Here is a 20,994-nt window from a genome sequence, read left to right as displayed (position 1 = left end):
ATTCTATATTTTATTATAAAATAAGTTTATGTTAGCTGATTTTGCCCAACTGCAGGCTCATGTAACTATTCTGAGCACATTTAAGGTAGGCTGGGTTAAGCCATGATGTTCTGTAGGTTGAGTGAGTTAAATGCATTTTTGACTTTTGGTATTTTCAACTTACATTGGATTTATTGAGACACAACCCCACCATAAGTCGAGAAACATCTGCATAGCATAGTAATTCAGAGCAAATTTGAAATTTGATATTTCTAGCACCAATTACCTCCGTGATTTTATGCATGGCATTCCTCAAAACATTGCATGAATGTTTTAAGGAATATCTGTGAAATATGGATAATTATACCTGGCTAATAAGACTAAGAAGTAAAGGTGACAGTGTACATAAAGCATTTGCACAATGCATGGCACACAGTAAACACTCAATGAATACTAGGTATTAATGTACTTGGGAATCTAAGTTCAATATGTAGAAAATACTTTTTTGTAAACAAAATTTTAACTTTTATTTTAATGTAAACACATATTGATGGTAAAAATATTCAAAGAGCACAGATGAGAACAAATTAAACCCTTCCCCTAACCCCACACATACCTGTAAACCTATTACCCTGCCCCTCAGACCCCCTCCCAGAGATAACCAAGTTTGCTTAATTTTTACTCAGATCTTTCTTTTCTGGATAAACAGATGTACAATATAACTAACTCAAAATCTCTTTATATTTTAGAAGATAAAAGTCAAGGAAATATCAACAATCCTAGTAAGAAATATATCATTTCCTCAGTTGATAAATGCCTGCTTCTGTAATATAGAAAAAGTGAGAAATTTATTTTTCCTCAATAAAGGGAACAACGTTGCAAGGGTCTCAGGCATCTTAACAACAGAGTAGAATGTCACATCCAGAAGCTTGTGTGTGCATGTGTGTGTTGGGGACAGTACAGCTTTGTTTCTTCAATAATCACTTTCCATTGTACCTAGAGTCTCTACTCTTTAGAACAGTGGTTCTCACCAGTCTGGAGACTGGGAGCAAAATATAAAATAAAAAAGAAAATATATATTAAAAAAAAAAGAACAGTAGTTCTCAACCCAATTCTCCCTTTTTATAACAAGTATTTTATAAAGTCCTTATATTATCCCGAAAGAAGATCCATAGATAAGATGCACTTGTACCCATAAAAATCAACAACATGTCTAAAGTAGACAGATGTTTACATTTATTTATGCAAATAAATTTGGGAGTGGAAGCTGTTCTATACAGCAAGCATAAGAAAATGAAGAAATACAGTAGATACTAAATAAAAACTGATGTTTAATGTTTATCAAAACTATTAAAAATATTTATACATAAAACTGCTTTAGGTTCTGAGTTTATTTTAAATAGGTTTTAACTTACATGTATGTCTAGCAGTACATTTGAAAGTAGTGCAGGAAGTTGGTCAAATTTCATGGTCCAGGAATACAGCACTGCAGGATATCTAGCCCTCTACCTCCACTCCACTGTTAGCAGTGATTAAAAAAAAAAAAAAAATACTCTTGACAATTGTCCAAACTGCCTCTTGGGGCAGTGCTGCCCCCCTGAGAACCACTGGTCTGTGGTAACATACAGTCATGCATTGCTTAAAGATGGGGATATGTTCTGATTAATGTGTTAAGTGATTTCGTCATTGTGCAAATATCCTAGTGTGTACTTACCCAACCCTAGATGGTAGAGCCTGCTACACATGTAGGCTACATGGTATAGCCTACTGCTCCTAGGCTATAAACCTTTACAGCATGTTACCGTACTGAGTACTGTAGGCAGCGGTAACACAATGGTAAGTATCTGTGTATCTAAACATAGAGAAGTTACGGTAAAAATATAAAAGATAAAAAATGGTACAGGTGTATAGGGCACTTAACATGAATGGAGCTTGCAGGCCGAGAAGTTGCTCTGGGTGGTAAGTGTTGAGCGAATGTGAAGGCCTGGGACACTACTGTACACTCCTGTAGACTTTATACATACTGTACAGAGGCTACACTAAATTCACAACAAATTTTCCTTCAACAGTAAATTAACCATAGCTTAATGTAACTGTTTTACTTTATAAACTTAATTTTAACCTCTTGACTCTTTCGTGATAACACTTAGCTTAAAACACACATTGTACAATAGTACAAAAATATTTTTTCTTTATATCCTATTCTATGAAGCTTTTTTTAATCACCTTTCTTTTTTTAACTTTTTAAACTTTTGTTAACAACTAAGACACAAACATTTACATTAGCCCAGGCCTATACAGGGTCAGGATCGTCAATATCACTGTCTTGCACCTCCACATCTTGTTCCACTGGAAGGTCTTCAGGGGCAGTAACATGCATGGAACTCCTATGATAGTGCCTTCTGGGGTATCTCCTGAAGGACCTGCCTCAGGCTGTTTTGTAGTTAACGTTTTTTAATAAGTAGAAGGACTACAGTCTAAAATAATGATTAAAAGTATAGTAACTACATAAAACAGTAACATAGTTGTTTATTATCAAATGTTATGTATTGTACATAATTGTATGTGCTATACAGTTATACAACTGGCCATGCAGGTTTATTTACACCAGCATCACCCCAAACACATATGTTACGATGGCTACGATGTTGCTAGGCAGTAGGAAATTTTCAGCTCTATTATAATCTTATGGGATCTCTGTCATACATGTGGTCTGTCATTGACGGAAACATCGTTATGTATTGCATGACTGTACTAATGCATGTGTGCATCTGCCTATCCACTTCTCCATGTGTATACATCTAACTGCATGTTTATAACTATGGCAAGTACATTGATAATATGAAGGCTTTTACAAATCTTACTGGCTATTTTTCTTGGTTTTATTTATTTATCTGAGTGGTGATCCCATTTGGATACTTCCAGTCAACGCTTCTCTGTAGTTTAAACAAAAACAGTTTAGGGCAGCATGAAACAGTTTATCCTATGGATGGACTCCACTGCTCCTCTCCACTAGTTCAAACGAAAGGGAAGGAGTTTCTCCAGTAGTGTATGTATGGAGGGAAAAACATTTTTTTTAAATCATCTTGCAGAGATTAGTGTTTAAAAAACAATGCAGCTATAGTTAGCCCTCTGTATCCTCTGGGATTCAACCAACTGTGGATCGAAAATATTTGTGGGAAAAAAATAATACAAATTAAAAATCCCATACAGTATAACAAATACTTGCATATCATTTACATTGTATGAGGTATTATAAGAAATCTAGAGATGGTATAAGGTATACAGGAGGATGTGTGTAGGTATATGCAAATACTGTGTATGCTATTTTATTTATTTATGCTATTTTATATAAGGGACCTGAGCATCTGTGGATTTTGGTATCCTCAGGGGTTCTAGAACAAGTCCCCAAAGGATACTGAGGGATGACTGTATATCCAGTTGTATGTTGGTGGTTATCTTGTTTGAAATAGAAGAGACACATAAAAATGGAAATAGAAAAATTGCTAAAAAAAAAAAACTAGAGAACTTGAACAACAGAAAATCATTATATTGTCTATATAGAAATGTAAAAGCATGTGAAATCCTAGATAAAACCTAGCGTAGCAAACTTTGATGATATATAGTTGACCCTTGAACAACACAGGTTTGAACTGCATGGGTCCACTTATACATGGATTTTCAATAATTATATTGGAAATTTTTTTGGAGATTTGCATCAATTTGAAGAAACTTGCAGACAAACTGCATGGCCTAGAAATATCTATATATATGTCATGAATGCATAAAATATATGTAGATACTAATCTTTTTATCATTTACTACCATAAAACATACACAAATCTATTGTAAAACATTAGTATTTATCCAAATTTGTGTACACAGACCATAGGTGGCACCATTCAAAGTCAAAAGAGACGTAAATATAAAGATGTGGTATTAAAACTTAACTGCATAAAATTAACTATATTCATTTCATGGCCACCTCCTGTTGCTATTGCAGTGAGTTCAAGTGTTTCGAGTATCCTCTTAAAACACCATGTGTTACTCAACATCTCTGAGGAGTTCATCTCCAGTAAATTGCACATCACAGTAAAAAGTGATCTCTCACAGTTCTCGTGTATTTTTTGTCATGTTTGGTGCAATACTGAAAACCTTGAATAACACCATGGGACTCAAAGGAAGTGCCACTAGTGATGCCCCAAGTCTCACAAGCAGAGAGAAGTCATGACATTACAAGAAGTTGAATTGCTTGATATGTAACTGGTCTGCAGCCCCAGTTGCCAGCCATTTCAGACAGATAAGTCATCTTACAAACAGACGATGTAAACTTAGGGTATTAGTAAATACAGTACAGTACTGTAAATGTTTTCTCTTCCTTATGATTTTAGTATTTTCTTTTCTCTATTTTATTGTAAAAATACAGCATATTTTATTTATTTATTTATTTACTTATTTAGAGACAGAGTCTCACTCTGTCGCCCAGGCTGGAGTGCAGTGGTGTGATCTCGGCTCACTGCAAGCTCTGCCTCCCGGGTTCACGCCATTCTCCTGCCTCAGCCTCCTGAGTAGCTGGGACTACAGGCGCCCACCACCTCGCCTGGCTAATTTTTTGTATATTTAGTACAGACGGGGTTTCACCGTGTTAGCCAGGATGGTCTCGATCTCCTGACCTCGTGATCCACCCGCCTCGGCCTCCCAAAGTGCTGGGATTACAGGCGTGAGCCACTGCGCCTGGCCAAAATACAGTATAATACATATACAAAATATGTGCTAAACAACTATTTTTATCTTTTTAAAAATAGAGATGGGCTCTCGCTATGTTGCCCAGGCTCAAACTCCTGGTCTCAAGCAATCCTCCTGCCTTGGCCTCCTAAAATGCTGGGATTACAGGTGTTAGCCACCATGCCCCAACCAGAATACAGTATATAATACATATAAAATATGTTAATCAACTATTTCTATTACCAGTAAGGCTTCCAGTCAATGGTAGGCTATTAGTAGTTAAGTTTTTGGGAATCAGGTTACATGTAGGTTTTTATTGTGTGGAGGTTGGCACCCCAACACCCATATTAAGGGTCAACTATATTTGGAAATACAGCCTGAAATCTGTAGTGAATTACACTTATTTGAAAATTGCTTTTGGCTGGAAATATTTCAGGTAAGTTTCTAATTGAACTTTAGTGTCACCGTTTACATACTGAGGTTATATTGTATAGGTGGGTGATACTTGATGTAAAAAATGATGTGTCAGTGACTGTGTATTCTCGTTAACAGCTCCAGGACCAGTTCCTGTTCCAGGTCCCAAAAGCCATCCTTCCGCATCCTTGGGCAAAATGCTGCTTCCACAGTTTGGGATGGTCATCATTTTAATCAGTGTTTCTGCTATAAATCTCTTTGTTGCTCTGTAGTTTCATGCATTGTTTATCTTTCTTGTTCTTTACTTGAAATAACTATAGGGATCCCACAGGAGATAAAAAGGAATGATGTATTTTTCACTTGTTGGCCAAAGTCACTGATAAAATGAGAATTGTATATTTGTTATTCATTTTGCAAATTCAGAAAGTTGGTCCAGATATATGTCACAGAACTTTTCATTTCTATACTAATTGAAAAAAAATCCCAAAAACTGTATACTTCTGATTGAATTCAATAAAAGATTTTTAGATATTTCAGAATTGCCAGTATGCTCAATACTGTTAGTGTTTAACATGAATTTAATATCTGTATTAGAACTTTAAGGGTAGTCTAGTCTACTCATCTCTCTTAGTCTGTTTGGGTTGCTCTAACAGACCACTGTAGACTAGGTAACTTATAAGCAACAGATACTTCTCACAGTTCTGGAGGCTGGGAAGTCCAAGATTAAGATGCCAGCAGACTTCGTTCCTGGTGAGGGCCCTCTTCCTTGTCCCTTCCTCACCATCTCACATGGCAGAAGGGACAAGAGAGAGAGAGCACTAATTCCATTCATGAAAGCCCCACCTTCATCATGACCTCCCAAAATCACCATATTGTTAGGATTTCAACATGAATTTTTTGAGGACACAAACTACTCAGTCTATAACATTTGCTTCGATAACTGAGTCTAGTTATCTAACCAGCTATATGATCAAGGACCACAGGCCTGCCTTCTATACGCAGTCACCAGTGGGACAGGAACCTAACAGGATGACTGGGACTGTCTTTAAAAGGCTGACCTTAGGCCCTGTCTGGTATATTTATCTGGTTGAACTAGCAACCAGCAATATTAGAACATGAAAAATCAAAGTCTAGAAAAGCGAGCATGGTATGCATGATGAGTGATCCATCCGCTAGATTATATAACTCAGTGAGTAACAATTCTCATCAATTAGACCAACAACTCTTCCTACAATAAGGGGGTGTGCAGAGGGACAGAAACTCCTATACTTAGCTACATGGGTAAGAGTGATGAACATGCAGATCTTCTGGGCCATGGAGAAAATGTGGAAAAGGAGTGAAATTCCTGTCCCAACACCGTTAGTATTGCAGTATAATGGATAGGAAAGAATGATGAGAGGGTAGTAGTGTAACAAATTTACGTGCCATCAACTTGGCAAAAGTAGCTGCATACTTCTGGCAGTCAATTTGGAAAGAAACAATCAGTTTTAAAGTTCCTAGTCTTGGCCAGGCATGGAGGTTCAGGCCTGTAATCCTAGCATGCTGGCAGGCCAAGGCAGGAGGACTGCTGGAGTCTAGGAGTTCAAGACCAGCCTGGGCAACATAGCAAGACCCCATCTCTACACAAAATAAAAAATACTAGCCCATTGTGGTGGTGCATGCCTGTAGTCCCAGTTACTCGAGTCTGAGATGGGAGAACTGCCTAAGCCCAGGAGGTCAAGGCTGCAGTGAGTCGTGATTATGCCACTGTACCCCAGCCTGGGTGACAGAGACGTGTCAAAAAAAAAAAAAAAAAAAAAAAAACCCACAAAATATCCTAGTCTACACAACTGTAACCTATACAACTGAGCATAAATCTCTTCAGTGGGTTCTCAGAGGATGGACTCCAGATATACAGTGCATCACACTGTTCACCATCCCCATAGTAAATACAATAAATAGCAAGATTCATGGGGCTGTTTCTTGTTCACACCTGTCAATATAAACCAAAGCATCACAGAGAAGTGCGAAGTTAAAGCATTTCAAGAGCGGCAAACATCATGCAGCCCAAATATATAGTGTGTAGTCAGAAATACTGTTTAAAATGACCCACTGGTTAAAGACCCACTATTTAACACTATTTAATCTGTTTAACTCAGATTTTCTAGTATTTCAAATACTAATGACGTATTAGGGAATTCTTTTTTTTTTTTTTTTCTTTTTTGAGACGGAGTCTCGCTCTGTCGCCCAGGCTGGAGTGCAGTGGCCGGATCTCAGCTCACTGTAAGCTCTGCCTCCCGGGTTTATGCCATTCTCCTGCCTCAGCCTCCGGAGTAGCTGGGACTACAGACGCCGCCACCTCGCCTGGCTAGTTTTTTGTATTTTTTAGTAGAGACGGGGTTTCACTGTGTTCGCCAGGATGGTCTCAATCTCCTGACCTCATGATCCGCCCGTCTCGGCCTCCCAAAGTGCTAGGATTATAGGCTTGAGCCACCGCACCTGGCCAGGGAATTCTTAATACTAGATGATATCTGAAGTAAGTTTTGTTTGCCATACCCTAATCAAATTGTGCTGATTATATCAGCACTGACAAAAATCCCTAGGAGGGAAAAATCAGACTTAAGACCTAAAATTCCTGAATTGTGATTATGAATTTAGTACCTATGTGGACAAAAAATGGTCATTCCTCAAAAGCCAAATAAAGCACCAGACAAAATTATATAAAATTACAAATTAAGAATTTATTTATAAGTTTTCATCTTTTTAGAAATAAAAAGGCTTAAAAAACAAAATGGTTGCAAAAATGGTTAATTTTGTTATATCCTAATTGCTTAGGTGTGCTCTGTAAATTCCAAATAAGTAAAATAATATAAAAATACATTTTCAAATCTTTATAGAACAAAAAGAAAACATTAAATGCTTTTGGATTTTCTTTACTCCTCCCACAGATGAGTTCACAAATATAAAAACTGGTGTACATTTGAAGTACAAATCTCCAACAGCCAAGTAATTATAGTTTCTTCTGTTATGTGCAAAGATTATTTCATATTTACTTGGTATGGAAAGCAGAGTACAGGCTCAGTGGACAATAATCATTAAACAGATTATGTTTAAGAAAATGCTCTTGTAAAAATGTACAATAGTACATATAATTTTGGTAATTATGCACTTCTCCTTTTAAAGTAAATACAGCTTTTCGATATAAATCTTTCAAAGGTTTTCTTTGAAGAGCTGTGAGGTGACTGTATTTCAGATTTGATGAACAGTAATTTGTCAGTAAACTTCTCAAAAAACCAAGCCCAGAGAGAGTTGTTTTCTTTTTCCCTCCACGTGGTCGGTTTCATTCTTAAGGAAGGGCTGATACAGTAAGAAGATGAACTTCACAAACCTTTACACAAGTTTGTGAACTGTCAACTAAAGACACCACCTCTGATGTGGATGGTTTCATTCAATCCATGTTCGACCAGCTTTATATCTTCTAGATCATCTTTAATGATGCTAATCAAATGGCTAAGGCCTTCCTGTTGTTGTTTCAAATGCTAGAACAAATTAAGAAACAACATATTAATGTATTAATTTATTAAAACCGCAAGCTGGTCACAGGAAAAAGGACTCCACTTTGACTGTTTTACTAACAACACAGTACCTAGTAAGTGCTCTAAATATAGAGGGCATGCATATTTAAACATTTGTACTACATCTTTTGCTAACAGTGAAAGACAAACTCTAAAGAACAATAAAATCAAACAAATATAAAATGAACAGTATCTTCCAACAAAAATGTTTTTTAGATAGCTATTCCTTTTATCAACTTTTGATAAAGGCATAACAAAACAGAACTCAAAGGAGCTATTCAAATATAGATGACTAGCAAAATAACACTCTGAAAACAGAATATTCATGTTTTGAAGTACAAAGTATATAGTGATAATGGTGATGATGACTACAGATGCTAACATTTTTTAAAGACTCCTCCTCATGGGTTAAGGTGCTGTTTTAATAGTGAGTACTGGTATTCACTCGCTTAACTCATTTAAAATCCTTTTGAGCACCCTTTGGGGTACCATTATCATCTCCACAGTTAAACTACAGGTAAATAACCTACCCAAGGTCATAAAGTAGATGGTGAACCATGATTCAATCCCTGAACAATACACTGCTCATCATTTTAAAAAAGACAAGTGTTTAAATTATTCAGTTTTATTGCATATATCAACCTACAACTATTACAATATACTGGAATCTGTTAATTTATTGCAAATACTTAAAACAATGGACTATAACTGGTTGTGTAATGTCCCAGAATCTAGAAGCCAAACTAGTTTTTGGTTGCATAAAACCAGCCATATCCATTCTAAAGCATATAATACAATTGGATTTGTTGATGACATTTATAACCTTAATCTAAAATCCTCAGGGCCATGCCAATAGTCATTAGCTACCTCGTATGCTCCACAAAGTTCATCATCTTCACTGTTCATTTTCATTAAACCAATCTGCATTTATACTAATGAAAATAAGCCAAAGCAGTGTTTCCCAACTTTTTCACACAAGGTGAAAACCCGAGAAAAGTGGCTGGAGGTTCTGGCCACCTCAACCTACCTCCATCCAGATCTCCTGAGGGCTTAGGGGATAGATCAATAACAACATGTTTATAACTTACATGTGACATATAGGCAGGGAAGGTATTATCTAAAGCCGTTGCTTCTCAAACTTTAAAGTGCATACAAATCATTCTATGATCTTGATAAAATGCAGATCGAATACGTCTGGAGTAAGGACTGAAATTTTGCATTTCTAATGACCTTCCAGGTGCAGTTACTGCCTACACTTTAAGGAGCAAGGTCTAGTAAACTGTAGTGTCTCTACTACCTCTTAAATTCATCTTTTTGGCGAGCAGAGGGATAATTCACCTTTTTAAAAGTGTGGCAGAACAGGCATACCATAAAATTTTGCCTGTAACTATTTTTAAGTATACAGTTCAGTGGCATTAAGTACACTTACACTGTTGTGCAATAATCAACACTATCCATTTTGTTCAGAACTTTCCATCTTCTCAAGTTGAAATTCTGTACCAATTAAGTTCCTCCCATCCCCTCCTCTCCTCACACCCTGGCAACCACCTTTCTACTCTCTATTAGTTGAACTACTAGGTACTTTTCACAAGTGAGATCATAAATATTTGCCCTTTTACAAGTGGCTTATTTCATGAAACATAACTTCTTCAAGGTCAAATTGCACTGTAGCGTGTGTCAGAATTTCCTTCTTTTTTCAAGGCTGAATAATATTCCATTGTGTGTATGTATACTACAGTTTGTTTCTCTATTCCTTGATTGACTCTTGGGTTACCACCACATTTTGGCTATTGTGAATCATGACCTATGAACATGGGTGTACAAATATGTTTTGAGTCCCTGCTTCCAACGTACTTGGGCATATATCCACGAGTAGACCTGAGAGATTGTATCTTAATTCTATCTTTAATTTTTTGAGTAAACACTATACTGTTTTTCATAGAGGCTGAACCATTTTACATTCTCCCAACACTGCAAGAAAGTTCCAATTTCTCCACATTCTCACCAACACTTTTCTTTATTAGGATAACAGCCATCCTAATAGGTGTGAAGTGGTGAGCTCACACTTTAAATAATACACCCTCATACAACACTTACCTGCTTGATTTCTCGTAACAGATCTGCATCTATGTAATACCTTTCTTCAGATCTGACTGCTCCAAAATGATTCTGCATCCTGATTTGAGACATCAATTCATTTAGTCGACCCTAAAAGTTAAGACTGAGTCAAATGACAACTGCCAATAAAGACTTGTAAAAGAGAATGTTTTCTTTTGAAAGGATGGTTTCAAAATCATCTATTAAAAATTTCTTATTTCTCTCTCTGTACATTATATTTGAAACACTAATACTAGCCAAAAGAACCATGACTGAGTTTACTTTAGAAAGGAAGTTCTAATTGGAGATAACAAACATAAGTATACAAAATTCCTGCTTGAAGACAACATAACTTTTTGTCTGCAGATCCACCTGAAACAAACTTTAGCATTATGGTCTTAGACGTGGTTACCTTGAACTGAGTAGGTGCATTTAGTTCACCCTGAATTGTATCCAGCTGAACTCGCAACTGCTCTTCATCAGCCTGAATGGCATAACCACTCTTCCTTTGAATTTCCTGTTTGATTAGGACCTATACAAATAAAAACCACCAATAACAAAAGAATCATCTCTTTTTAGTTATGCAAGTAGTAGTATTACAATTAGTTGCTGAAAGAAATCAGCTGAAAATTAAACAACAGTAGGGTTCAACAGTTCAGGATTTGAATTATGTTTCTGTCCATTTTAACTGGGCAAAAGTTATCACATACACTGATGTACACTTGGTTTTCTTTTGAGACAGGGTCTTGTTCTGTCTCTGAGGTTGAAGTGCAGTGGTGTAAACACAGCTCACTGGATCCTTGACCTCTGGGGCTCAAGCGATCCTCCTACCTCAGCTCCCGAGTAGCTGGGACCACAGGTCTGCACCACTGCACCTGGTTGATTTTTAAAATTTTTTTGTAGGGGGTCTCACCATGTGGCCCAGGCTAGTCTTGAACTCCTGGGCTTAATTAAGTGATCCTCCAGCCTTGGCCTCCCAGAGTGCTGGGTTTATAGGTGTGAACCACTTTGCCCAGCCAACAATTTTAATACTATGGTATGGCTTGGCCAGGAGCAGTGGCTCACACCTGTAATCCCAGCACTTTGGGAGGCCAAGGCAGGTGGATCACGAGGTCAGGAGATTGAGACCATCCTGGCTAACACAACGAAACCCCGTCTCTACTAAATATACAAAAAATTAGCCGGGCGAGGTGGTGTAGTCCCAGCTACTTGGGAGGCTGAGGCAGGAGAATGGCGGAAAACCCAGGAAGCGGAGCTTGCAGTGAGCTGAGATCGCGCCACTGCACTCCAGCCTGGGCGACAGAGTGAGACTCCATCTCAAAAAATAAACAAACAAAAAAACTATGGTATGGCTTAAAAGCAGTACAAAAAAATAGGCAACATAATGCCTGTTTCAGACATTTACTCTCAGCCTTTCTAAAGAGTTCTTTAAAGATGAGTCTATAATACTTACGTCTAAAAATTATTTCTCGGATTTTGAGATGACAAAAGTGTTAAGAAACAATACGAGAATGTAAAAGACAAATTTTCTCTCATACCCCCAAGACAAATAGTGCTAACTGATGTTCATTCCCCTGTACCTTTCTCCTTGCTCATACAGAGAGAGTGCACACACGCAGATCCAAAATAAAACTAAACAGTATATATCACTCTGTGACATGGTTCCTTTTTTGGTTGTTGTTTTTGTTTTTCTGAGACGACCTCACTTTCTTGCCCAGGCTGGAGGAGTGTGGCACAATCATAGCTCAATGCAGCATCAATCCCCTGGGCTCAAGCAATCCTCCCACTTCAGTCTCCCAAGTAGCTGGAATTACAGGTGCTCACTACCATGCCTAGCTGATTTTTTTTCTTTTTGCTTTTTTTTTCAGTAGAGATGAGGTCTCCCGATGTTGCCCAGGCTGGTCTTGAACTCTTAAACTCAAATGATCCTTCTGCCTCAGCCTCTCAAAGTACTGGGATTACAGGCGTGGGCCACTGTGCCAGGCCGCTTCTCTTTCTTTTGAATTTAACAATACATCGGGAGAAAGGGTCTAAAGCAGTGGCCTCTAAATGCAGACTCTTGGTTTGCTGCTACTCTCCAAGCCCAGCTTATTCAGTTAAAAACAGTGCAAGTCCCTCCATACTCTCAGCCATGCTCCTATAACCATATATTTTTCATAAACACACAGACCGACTGCTTTTTGCTCATCTAAATTTTTAAAAATGATTATATATAATTAACAAAATTTTATTATCAAATTAATCATTAAATTTTACTATAAATTAAAATTATAATTATCAAAATCTCATGAAATCCCTTAAGTATAGCTCTAATATGTTATTTTTAATGGCTGTATGCTTTTTTAATGTTATTAACCAATAATCAATCATTACTGTCTTGACGCATATACATTTTGTTTTCACACTACAAACAATGCCATAATAAACATTTTTGTAGCTTTGACTCTATAATCAATGCTGTAATAAATATTTTGTAGCTTTGACACTACAATGCTATAATAAACATTTTTGTGCATAATCTATTTAACTGGTATAGATCTTTAACAATGAGGCTGAGTTTTAGAGTAAGCTGCCAGATTGCTTTCCCAAAAGATCCTAATGATTTAGATTCATAGGCCACACACATCAGAATACCCTTTCCCCACAGTCCTGTCAAGTACAGGTGGTGGTGGTTTAAATTTTTCCCAACCTGGTGAGTGTAAAGGGATTTTTTTTTTTTTTTTTTTGAGATGGAGTTTCACTCTGTCACCCAAGCTAGAGTGCAGTGGCATGATCTTGACTCACTGCAACCTCTGCTTCCCGGGTTCAAGCAATTCTCTGCCTCAGCCTCCCATGCAGCTGGGATTATAGGCGCCTGCCACCACGCCCTGCTAATTTTTGTATTTTTAGTAGAGATGGGGTTTCACCATCTTGGCCAGGCTGGTCTTGAACTCCTGACCTCATGATCCACCCGCCTCGGCCTCCCAAAGTGCTGGAATTACAGGCGTGAGCCACTGCGCCCAGCCGGGATCTCATTTTTTTTCTTTAATCTGCAATTCCCAGATTCCTAGTAAATTAAAGGGACCATCTTTTAATGACTAAGAACTACTTTGCATTTGCTTTTTCTGTGAACTGCCTTTACACATCTTTTGCCCAAATTTCAATTGGGTTTTATTGTCAAATTATAGGATCTCTTTGTATAATATGAATATGAACACCAAATCTAAAATCAATGCTGTTTGCAAAATTTCCTTTTCCTAAATTCTATCACATGACTACTGACAAATGTCTGCTGGTATCTTTTGCTATACACAATTTTTTATGTGGCCAATGTTGGTTTATAGTTTCTAGCTTTCTGATCAAGTGTCTCTCAAATCCCAGGTGGTACATACAGCGTTGAAGTTTCTTTAAGTCTTCAGTCCACTTTATTTTTATATGATGCAATGGTCTAATTTTATTTCCTTCCTTATGTATAGTTATACTCCAGCATTATTTATTAAATAAACCCACTGAATTGAAATACCACCTTTATCATATATTAAATTGTCAGCACACTATCATTTATTTATAAATTCCCTATTCTGTTCCATGCATGTTTCTGTCCAATCCCATGCAGATACTATATTGATTCAATTACAAGAGGTTTAAAATAGGTTCTGAAATCTGGTAAAGAAGTCCCTGTTCACTATTTCTTTTTTGTTCCTGAACAAGCTAGTCTCAAACATTTATCCTCCTTTATAGACTTAAAGAAATTTTAATCAAAATTTTTTTTAGAGACAAGGTCTCCCTATGTTGCCCAGGCAACAGAGTGCAGTGGCTATTCATAGGCATAATCATAGCTCACTACAGCCTCGAACTCCTGGGATCAAGTGATTCTCCTGCCTCAGCCCTCTGAGTAGCTGTGACTACAGGTGCCATGTCATCGCACCCAGCTTAATCAATTTTTAAAAAGCTGTAATTCATTTTTAATTTTGTAAAGTGGTTATTAAGTATTCTCATCTAAGAATATAGTTTATTTGTAAATACCTATACTTTCCTCATAAATATATTCCTAAGTATTTTACAGTTTTGTCACCATAGTGAATGGAACATTTTCCTATTTCCAGATAGTAAAAAAAAAAGTTGATTTTTGTACTTTTATATCTAGCTGGCTTACTACATTAATGCTATGGTTTATTCCCTTGGGTATTCCAGATATACAATCATATCAGCAAAAAGAGAACACTTAATCATTTTCCCAATGTTTATATTATTTCTTTGCTTGTTTTATTTATGAAAACCTCCAAGACAGCAACGAATAATGATGATAATATTGGGTGTCCGTGTCTAGTTTCTAAATGCAATTTTAGTGTTTCGCCTTTTTGAATATTTGGTATTCATTTTTGGTTATAGTTTCTATTATATATTTTCCCTTAATATGTTGCTATAATAAGTCATGTTGACAGATGTCCTGTTATTAAAACCAACCCTGCATTCCTGAATAAACTTTACTTGGTCATAGCATATTTTTAAAGAAATTGATAAACAGCTGGATTCTCTTTGCTTATACTTCATTTAGAATGTGGTTTTTCAGTCTGATTTGAGGTATACTCCACATACAACAATTAATCTGTTTTAGGTGTTCAGTTCTATGAATCTTGCAAAATACATACAGTCGTGTAATCATCACCATGATTAAGGTACATAATATTTCCATCACCCCAAGCCCCTTGTAGTCACACTTCTCTCCTCATTTATAGTCCCTGGCAACTACTAATCTGTTATCTGCCCCTAATTTTCTTTTGTATAATGTTATATAAATAGAATCACGCCTTACATAGCCTTCAAGTCCGGCTTTTTTCACTTAGCATAATTTGCATCTCTTCAAAGTAACTGTTTATAATTTCTTTTCAGATGCTACAAACAGAAATGTAAAATGGTACAGCTGCTTTGGAAAACAGTTTGGTAGTTCCTCAAAAAGTTAAACACAGTGTGCATATGACACAGCAATTTCACTCCTAGGTTTACACCCAAGAGAAATAGAAGTATATGTGCACACAAACACTTGTAAATAAATTTTGATAGCAATATTATTCATAATAGCCAAAAAGCAGAACCACCAAAATGTCCATCAATCGAGTAAAATGTGGCTTAGCCATACGATGGAATCTTCAGCAATAAATGAATAATAATCATTTATTAGTACCTGAAGTACTATTACATGGTACAACACAGATGAACTTTGAAAACATTATGCTAAACAAAAGAAGCCAGTCACAAAAGACCAAATATCATTATGATTCCATGTATATGAGGTTTCCAGAACAGGCAAATCCATAGAGGCAAAACTGGTTGCACAGGACTTGCGGTGAAATGGGGAAGATTTGCAGTGAAATGGGGAAGTGACTGACAATGGGTATGGGATTTGTTTGTAGGGTGATGGAAATGTTCTAAAATTGATTGTGGTGATAATGGTTATACAAGTCTCTGAATATACTAAAAGCCATTGAACTGCACACTTTAAATGAGTAAATAGTATGGTATGCAAATTATCTCAAGCTGTGAAAAAAGATTGTCTAGAATAATTAAAATAACACTGGAATTAGCTCTTTTGTGGTTAGACAAAATTTGGCAATGAAACTATCTGTCCTTGAGGCCTTTTTCATGTTTCATCTTTCATTTTTCCAATTGCTTCTGTGTGTGTGTTTTTTTTTTTTTTACTTCTCTGTAGATTAATTTTGGTAATTTTCATTTTCATAGAAAAATCAAAATAAAACTTCCTCTGAGTTCCAGATTTGTTACCCTAAAGTACATGCAGTATCTAATCTTTTTTTTTTCCTTTTTTCTGAGATGGAGTCTTGCTCTGTCTCCTAGGCTGGAATGCAGTGGCATGATCTCGGCTCACTGCAACCTCCACCTCCCGGGTTCAAGCAATTCTCATGCCTCAGCCTCCCGAGTAACTGGGACTACAGGTGCAAGCAACCATGCGTGGCTAATTTTTTTTTTATTTTAGTTGAGATGGGGTTTCACTGTGTTGCCCAGGCTGGTCTTGAACTCCTGAGCTCAGGCAATCCACTCACCTTGGCCTCCCAAAGTGCCAGGATTACAGGCGTGAGCCACCGTGCCCGGCCCATGCAGTATCTTCTTATTCTGTTTTGTCTATCTATGGTGATGCCTCTTTTCTCACTACCAATTTTGTATATTTTGCTCTGCTTTTCCCTTCTTCTGGTTGATGAGATGCTTAGTAATTTTAATGGTCTTTTCGAAGAAACAGTTTTACAATTTATTCTTTGCACTATTACATTTTTTAGTCTTTCACTAATTTCACATTTATCTTTCTTTTTAGTTTCTTTTGGCTTATCTTGATATTCCTTTTCTAATTTGAGTACTCAGTTCCTTTTTCACATTTGATCTTTCTTTTTTTTTTTTTTTTTGAGACGGAGTCTTGCTCTGTCTGCCAGGCTGGAGTGCAGTGGCCGGATCTCAGCTCACTGCAACCTCCGCCTCGCGGGTTCACGCCATTCTCCCGCCTCAGCCTCCTGAAGTAGCTGGGACCACAGGCGCCCGCCACCTCGCCCGGCTAATTTTTTTTTTTGTATTTTTAGTAGAGACGGGGTTTCGCCGTGTTAGCCAGGATGGTCTCGATCTCCTGACCTCGTGATCCGCCCGTCTCGGCCTCCCAAAGTGCTGGGATTACAGGCTTGAGCCACCGCGCCCAGCTTGATCTTTCAAAATGAGACTTTTTTATGACTGTAAATTTTCCTCTGAGTACAGATTTGGCTGTTTCCCATTGGTTCTGGTATTAATATTTCTGTTTTCATGATAGTTTATTATTTCATAGTTATTATTCTTTTAATTCCTCCTGTTAATTATAGTTATTATTCTTTTAATTCCTCCTGTTAATTTGTAAATTCTATTGTTGTTTTTCAACCATTATGGTTACACTCCTTTTTCTAGCACTCAAAATAATTTTCTCAACTATTTTATGAAATTTATGAGACATCGATAATCTCACAGAAGTTTCCCTTGCACTAAGATATTTTATGTCTTCACTGCTTTCCCTCAAATTATCACTAAAATATGAACTTTAGGATATTTTTATTCTCCTCACTCAACCCTATGAGACCTATTTAACAATTTCAGAGTTCTACTGAAAGAATTCAGTACTTCTAGTTTCACATTATTATTTTTGTCTTTTTTTTCTATTTTAAAAATCTATATTTAGTACATTATTTCACATACACAGCCTTATAAACACTGGGGGAAAAAATCCAAATTACTACCTGTAAAGTTCTATGGGAAAGATCCATGAGTTTCCTCTTGTATTGCGCAATTTTGGCTACAGATGTAGTTTGATTCTTTTGTAGCTCACTAATATCTTCAGATATGATCTGTTTAAAAAAAAATTGGGGGGGGGGGTTAATCAAATATCACAACTATTTATCAGTTACACCTGTATGGAAATTCTAATCTTGGGATAAGCCAGAGATGCATCCCTCAAAATATAAACTCTTTCCCTACAAATCTATGCTTAGATTTCTTCCCTTTTCACATACCTAAAACTTTTTTAAAAGAATCATGCAAAGATATCTTTACAGCACTAGGAAATTTAGCAATGAGGCAATACATAGAAAAAAATAAGCTGGGCGTGGTGGCTCACACCTGTAATCCTAGCACTTTGGGAGGTCAAGGTGGGCAAATTACTTAAGGTCAGGAGTTCAAGACCAGCCTGGCCAACATAGTGAAACCCTGTCTCTACTAAGAATACAAAGAAGTAGCTGGGCATGGTGGCACGCGCCTGTAATCCCAGCTACTTGGAAGGCTGATGCAGGAGAATCACTTAAACCCAGAGGATGGGGCCGAGATCGTGCCACTGCACTCCAGCCTGGGCAACAGGGTGAGACTCCATGTCACAGAAACAAAAAACAAAACAAAACAAAAAACAGAGTGAGACTCCATCACACACACATACACACACACACACACACACACACACACACACACACACACACGTCTGGGCACAGTGGCTCACTCCTGTAATCCTAGCACTTTGGGAGGCCAAGGCAAGAGGAGTGCTTGAGACCAGGATTTTGAGACGAGCTTGGGCAACATAGCAAGACCTTGTCTCTACAAAAAATAAAAAATTAACCAGGTGTAGTGCTATATGCCTGTAGTCCCAGCTCCTTAGGAGGCTGAGGCGGGAGGATGACTTGAGCGGTGATCACACTCCAGCATGTAGGGGTAGGGGGGAGGGAGGCGGAGAGAGAGGAAATTAAGGAATTTGAAGTAATATGGAATACAGCCAACAACCAGGTCTGAATGGAAGAAGTTAAGATGTATAAGATGATATCTAGGGGGTGTCTTAATAGACAAGTAGCCCTGTATGTAACTACTGACAGAAAGTACAGTACATTTCAACATTAACTGTTATAGAATACTTGGAAGGAGTCATCAGAGTGCAGAGGAAAAGGAATGATACTAATTATACAGCAGGATACATTTTTATGCCTCTGGATCTTTGACTTGCTGTTTTACCTGACTGAAATCCACTATTCTGCCTTAGGAAGTCTTAACCTTACAGGGTAGGTTAAAATCTCACTATTTTATTAAAGCATCCCAATCAGAATTAATCCCATAATTGTTTCTACCATAATTAATCATTCTATGTCACTGGCTTATATTAACATGTTATAAGAAAGAGGATGTGCAAGACATATTTTAGCACATCCACCTGCGCACATCACCTTTTAAAGAAACTTTCCAATGCCATGCCATGCTGAAAGGACAAAATTAGGTGGCCATGTTTTATATTACATAACCTAGGCAATCTCCCATCCCAATTTTGAAAAATCACCAGGGTTTTTAAATACAAGAGTACTTACGACATTATTTCCTACCAATAATAACTAAAAAAATTAGACATGTTATCAGTCACAGTATTTACTAACAAATACTAAAACCATCTAGGAATTGACTCAAGAAAGAATGCACAAGATTTTAAAAGGGAATATTTAAAAATTATTTTAAAGGACATAAAAGACCACAAGGATTAAAGAGACACACAACATTCATGGATGAAATGATTTAATATTAAAATTCAATTCCCACAAATGAGTCTTTGCATTTAATGCAATTCCAACCATAATTCTAGCATTCTGACAAGTTGATTCTAAAGTTTTTATGGAAGAATAAAGATCCATAAGGACCCAGAAAACTCTGAAAAGAAGAATCAAGATTAGAGATTCATTCTACTAGATATTAAGATACACTACAAAGCCCTAACACTAAAAAAAATGTGGAATGGGTGGGTATAAGAACAGACCAACTGGCCAATGAAACATAAAAGAGGGTCTAGAAATAGATCACATATATATGTAAACTTAGTGTAATTTAAATTCTTTGATAATCATTGAGGAATATCACATTTTTATAGGCAATATTAAAAATATGGACCCACTATTTAAAGAAAAATAAATCTGGGTTCATACCACATACTTTATATAAAGGTAAACTCCATGATGACAACAAAAAACTCAAATGTGAAAGGTTAAACTCTAAATTTTTTAAAATGTAGGATACTCTCAGAACTTAGGGTGAAAAATTATTGAAGCAAATTCCCAAAAAGAAAACACAAGGCAAACATTTAATGGATATCATTACATTAAAATTAAGGATTTCTCTTCAACTACAGACACCAAAGACAGAGTTAACAGATGAAAAGAAGATATTTACAATGTTAAGTTCTGGACAAGATGAACTAAGTACATGCAACCCCAATCTTCCCATTTAATACAGCTATAAAACTGAGATGGAATACATGGGGCAGCTATCTGAGGACTCTGGCAGGAAGATCAGGGAAGATAGGAATTTAAAGTACCACTGAACTTGTGGTGAGTTTACCCATTTTTCCCCTCAGGCATCCTTAGTCTGGTTTCAACCCAGCATCAAACCTGGAAATGAGCATAAATGCTGAAAGGGAGCTCCAAAAGAAGTCTGCTAGTTCTAGTGGGAGGAGATACATCGTATTACCTAGAGAAAGATTTCTCAACTTCAGCACTATTAATGTTGGGTAATTACTTGTTGTGGGAGTACTGTTCTGTACACTGTAGACTGTGTGCAGCATCTGGGCCTCTACACATTAGATGCCTATAGCACTCCCCAACCAAGAGTCTCCAGACACTGCCAAATGTGCTTTGGGAGACAAAATCACCACCACCACCATAAGCCACTACTAAGAAGTACTGCTCTAAGACTTGAAATAATAGAT

General features: G+C 37.0%; 2 protein-coding genes across 14 annotated transcripts in view; one reads left to right on the top strand and one right to left on the bottom strand.

The window, feature by feature from the left end:
• The window catches only part of ART3 (ADP-ribosyltransferase 3), a 105,975-nt gene extending 100,326 nt beyond the window's left edge, over window positions 1-5,649 (top strand). For 8 of the 13 annotated variants that reach the window (XM_031935339.1, XM_031935335.1, XM_031935338.1 and 5 more), the window contains one exon: window positions 5,257-5,647. In XM_031935339.1, coding sequence (XP_031791199.1) covers window positions 5,257-5,390 — 134 coding nt within the window. In that variant the 3' untranslated portion in view covers window positions 5,391-5,647. Of the gene's footprint in view, window positions 1-728; window positions 762-5,256 lie in introns of all 13 variants that reach the window. The other 5 variants (XM_023222564.2, XM_031935333.1, XM_031935331.1 and 2 more) reach the window with 4 other exon arrangements.
• A 2,172-nt stretch (window positions 5,650-7,821) lies between these two features.
• NUP54 (nucleoporin 54) overlaps window positions 7,822-20,994 on the bottom strand; it is a 33,430-nt gene continuing 20,257 nt past the window's right edge. Inside the window, exons 9-12 of the mRNA XM_023222513.1 lie at window positions 18,011-18,118; window positions 11,182-11,301; window positions 10,770-10,880; window positions 7,822-8,636 (exon numbers count right to left, since the gene is read on the bottom strand). Coding sequence (XP_023078281.1) covers window positions 8,508-8,636; window positions 10,770-10,880; window positions 11,182-11,301; window positions 18,011-18,118 — 468 coding nt within the window. The 3' untranslated portion in view covers window positions 7,822-8,507. The remainder of the gene's footprint in view (window positions 8,637-10,769; window positions 10,881-11,181; window positions 11,302-18,010; window positions 18,119-20,994) is intronic.

The sequence above is a fragment of the Piliocolobus tephrosceles genome, chromosome 3, assembly GCF_002776525.5.
Source record: "Piliocolobus tephrosceles isolate RC106 chromosome 3, ASM277652v3, whole genome shotgun sequence".
NCBI lineage: Eukaryota > Metazoa > Chordata > Mammalia > Primates > Cercopithecidae > Piliocolobus > Piliocolobus tephrosceles.
This window is presented reverse-complemented; position numbering and strand designations above follow the sequence as displayed.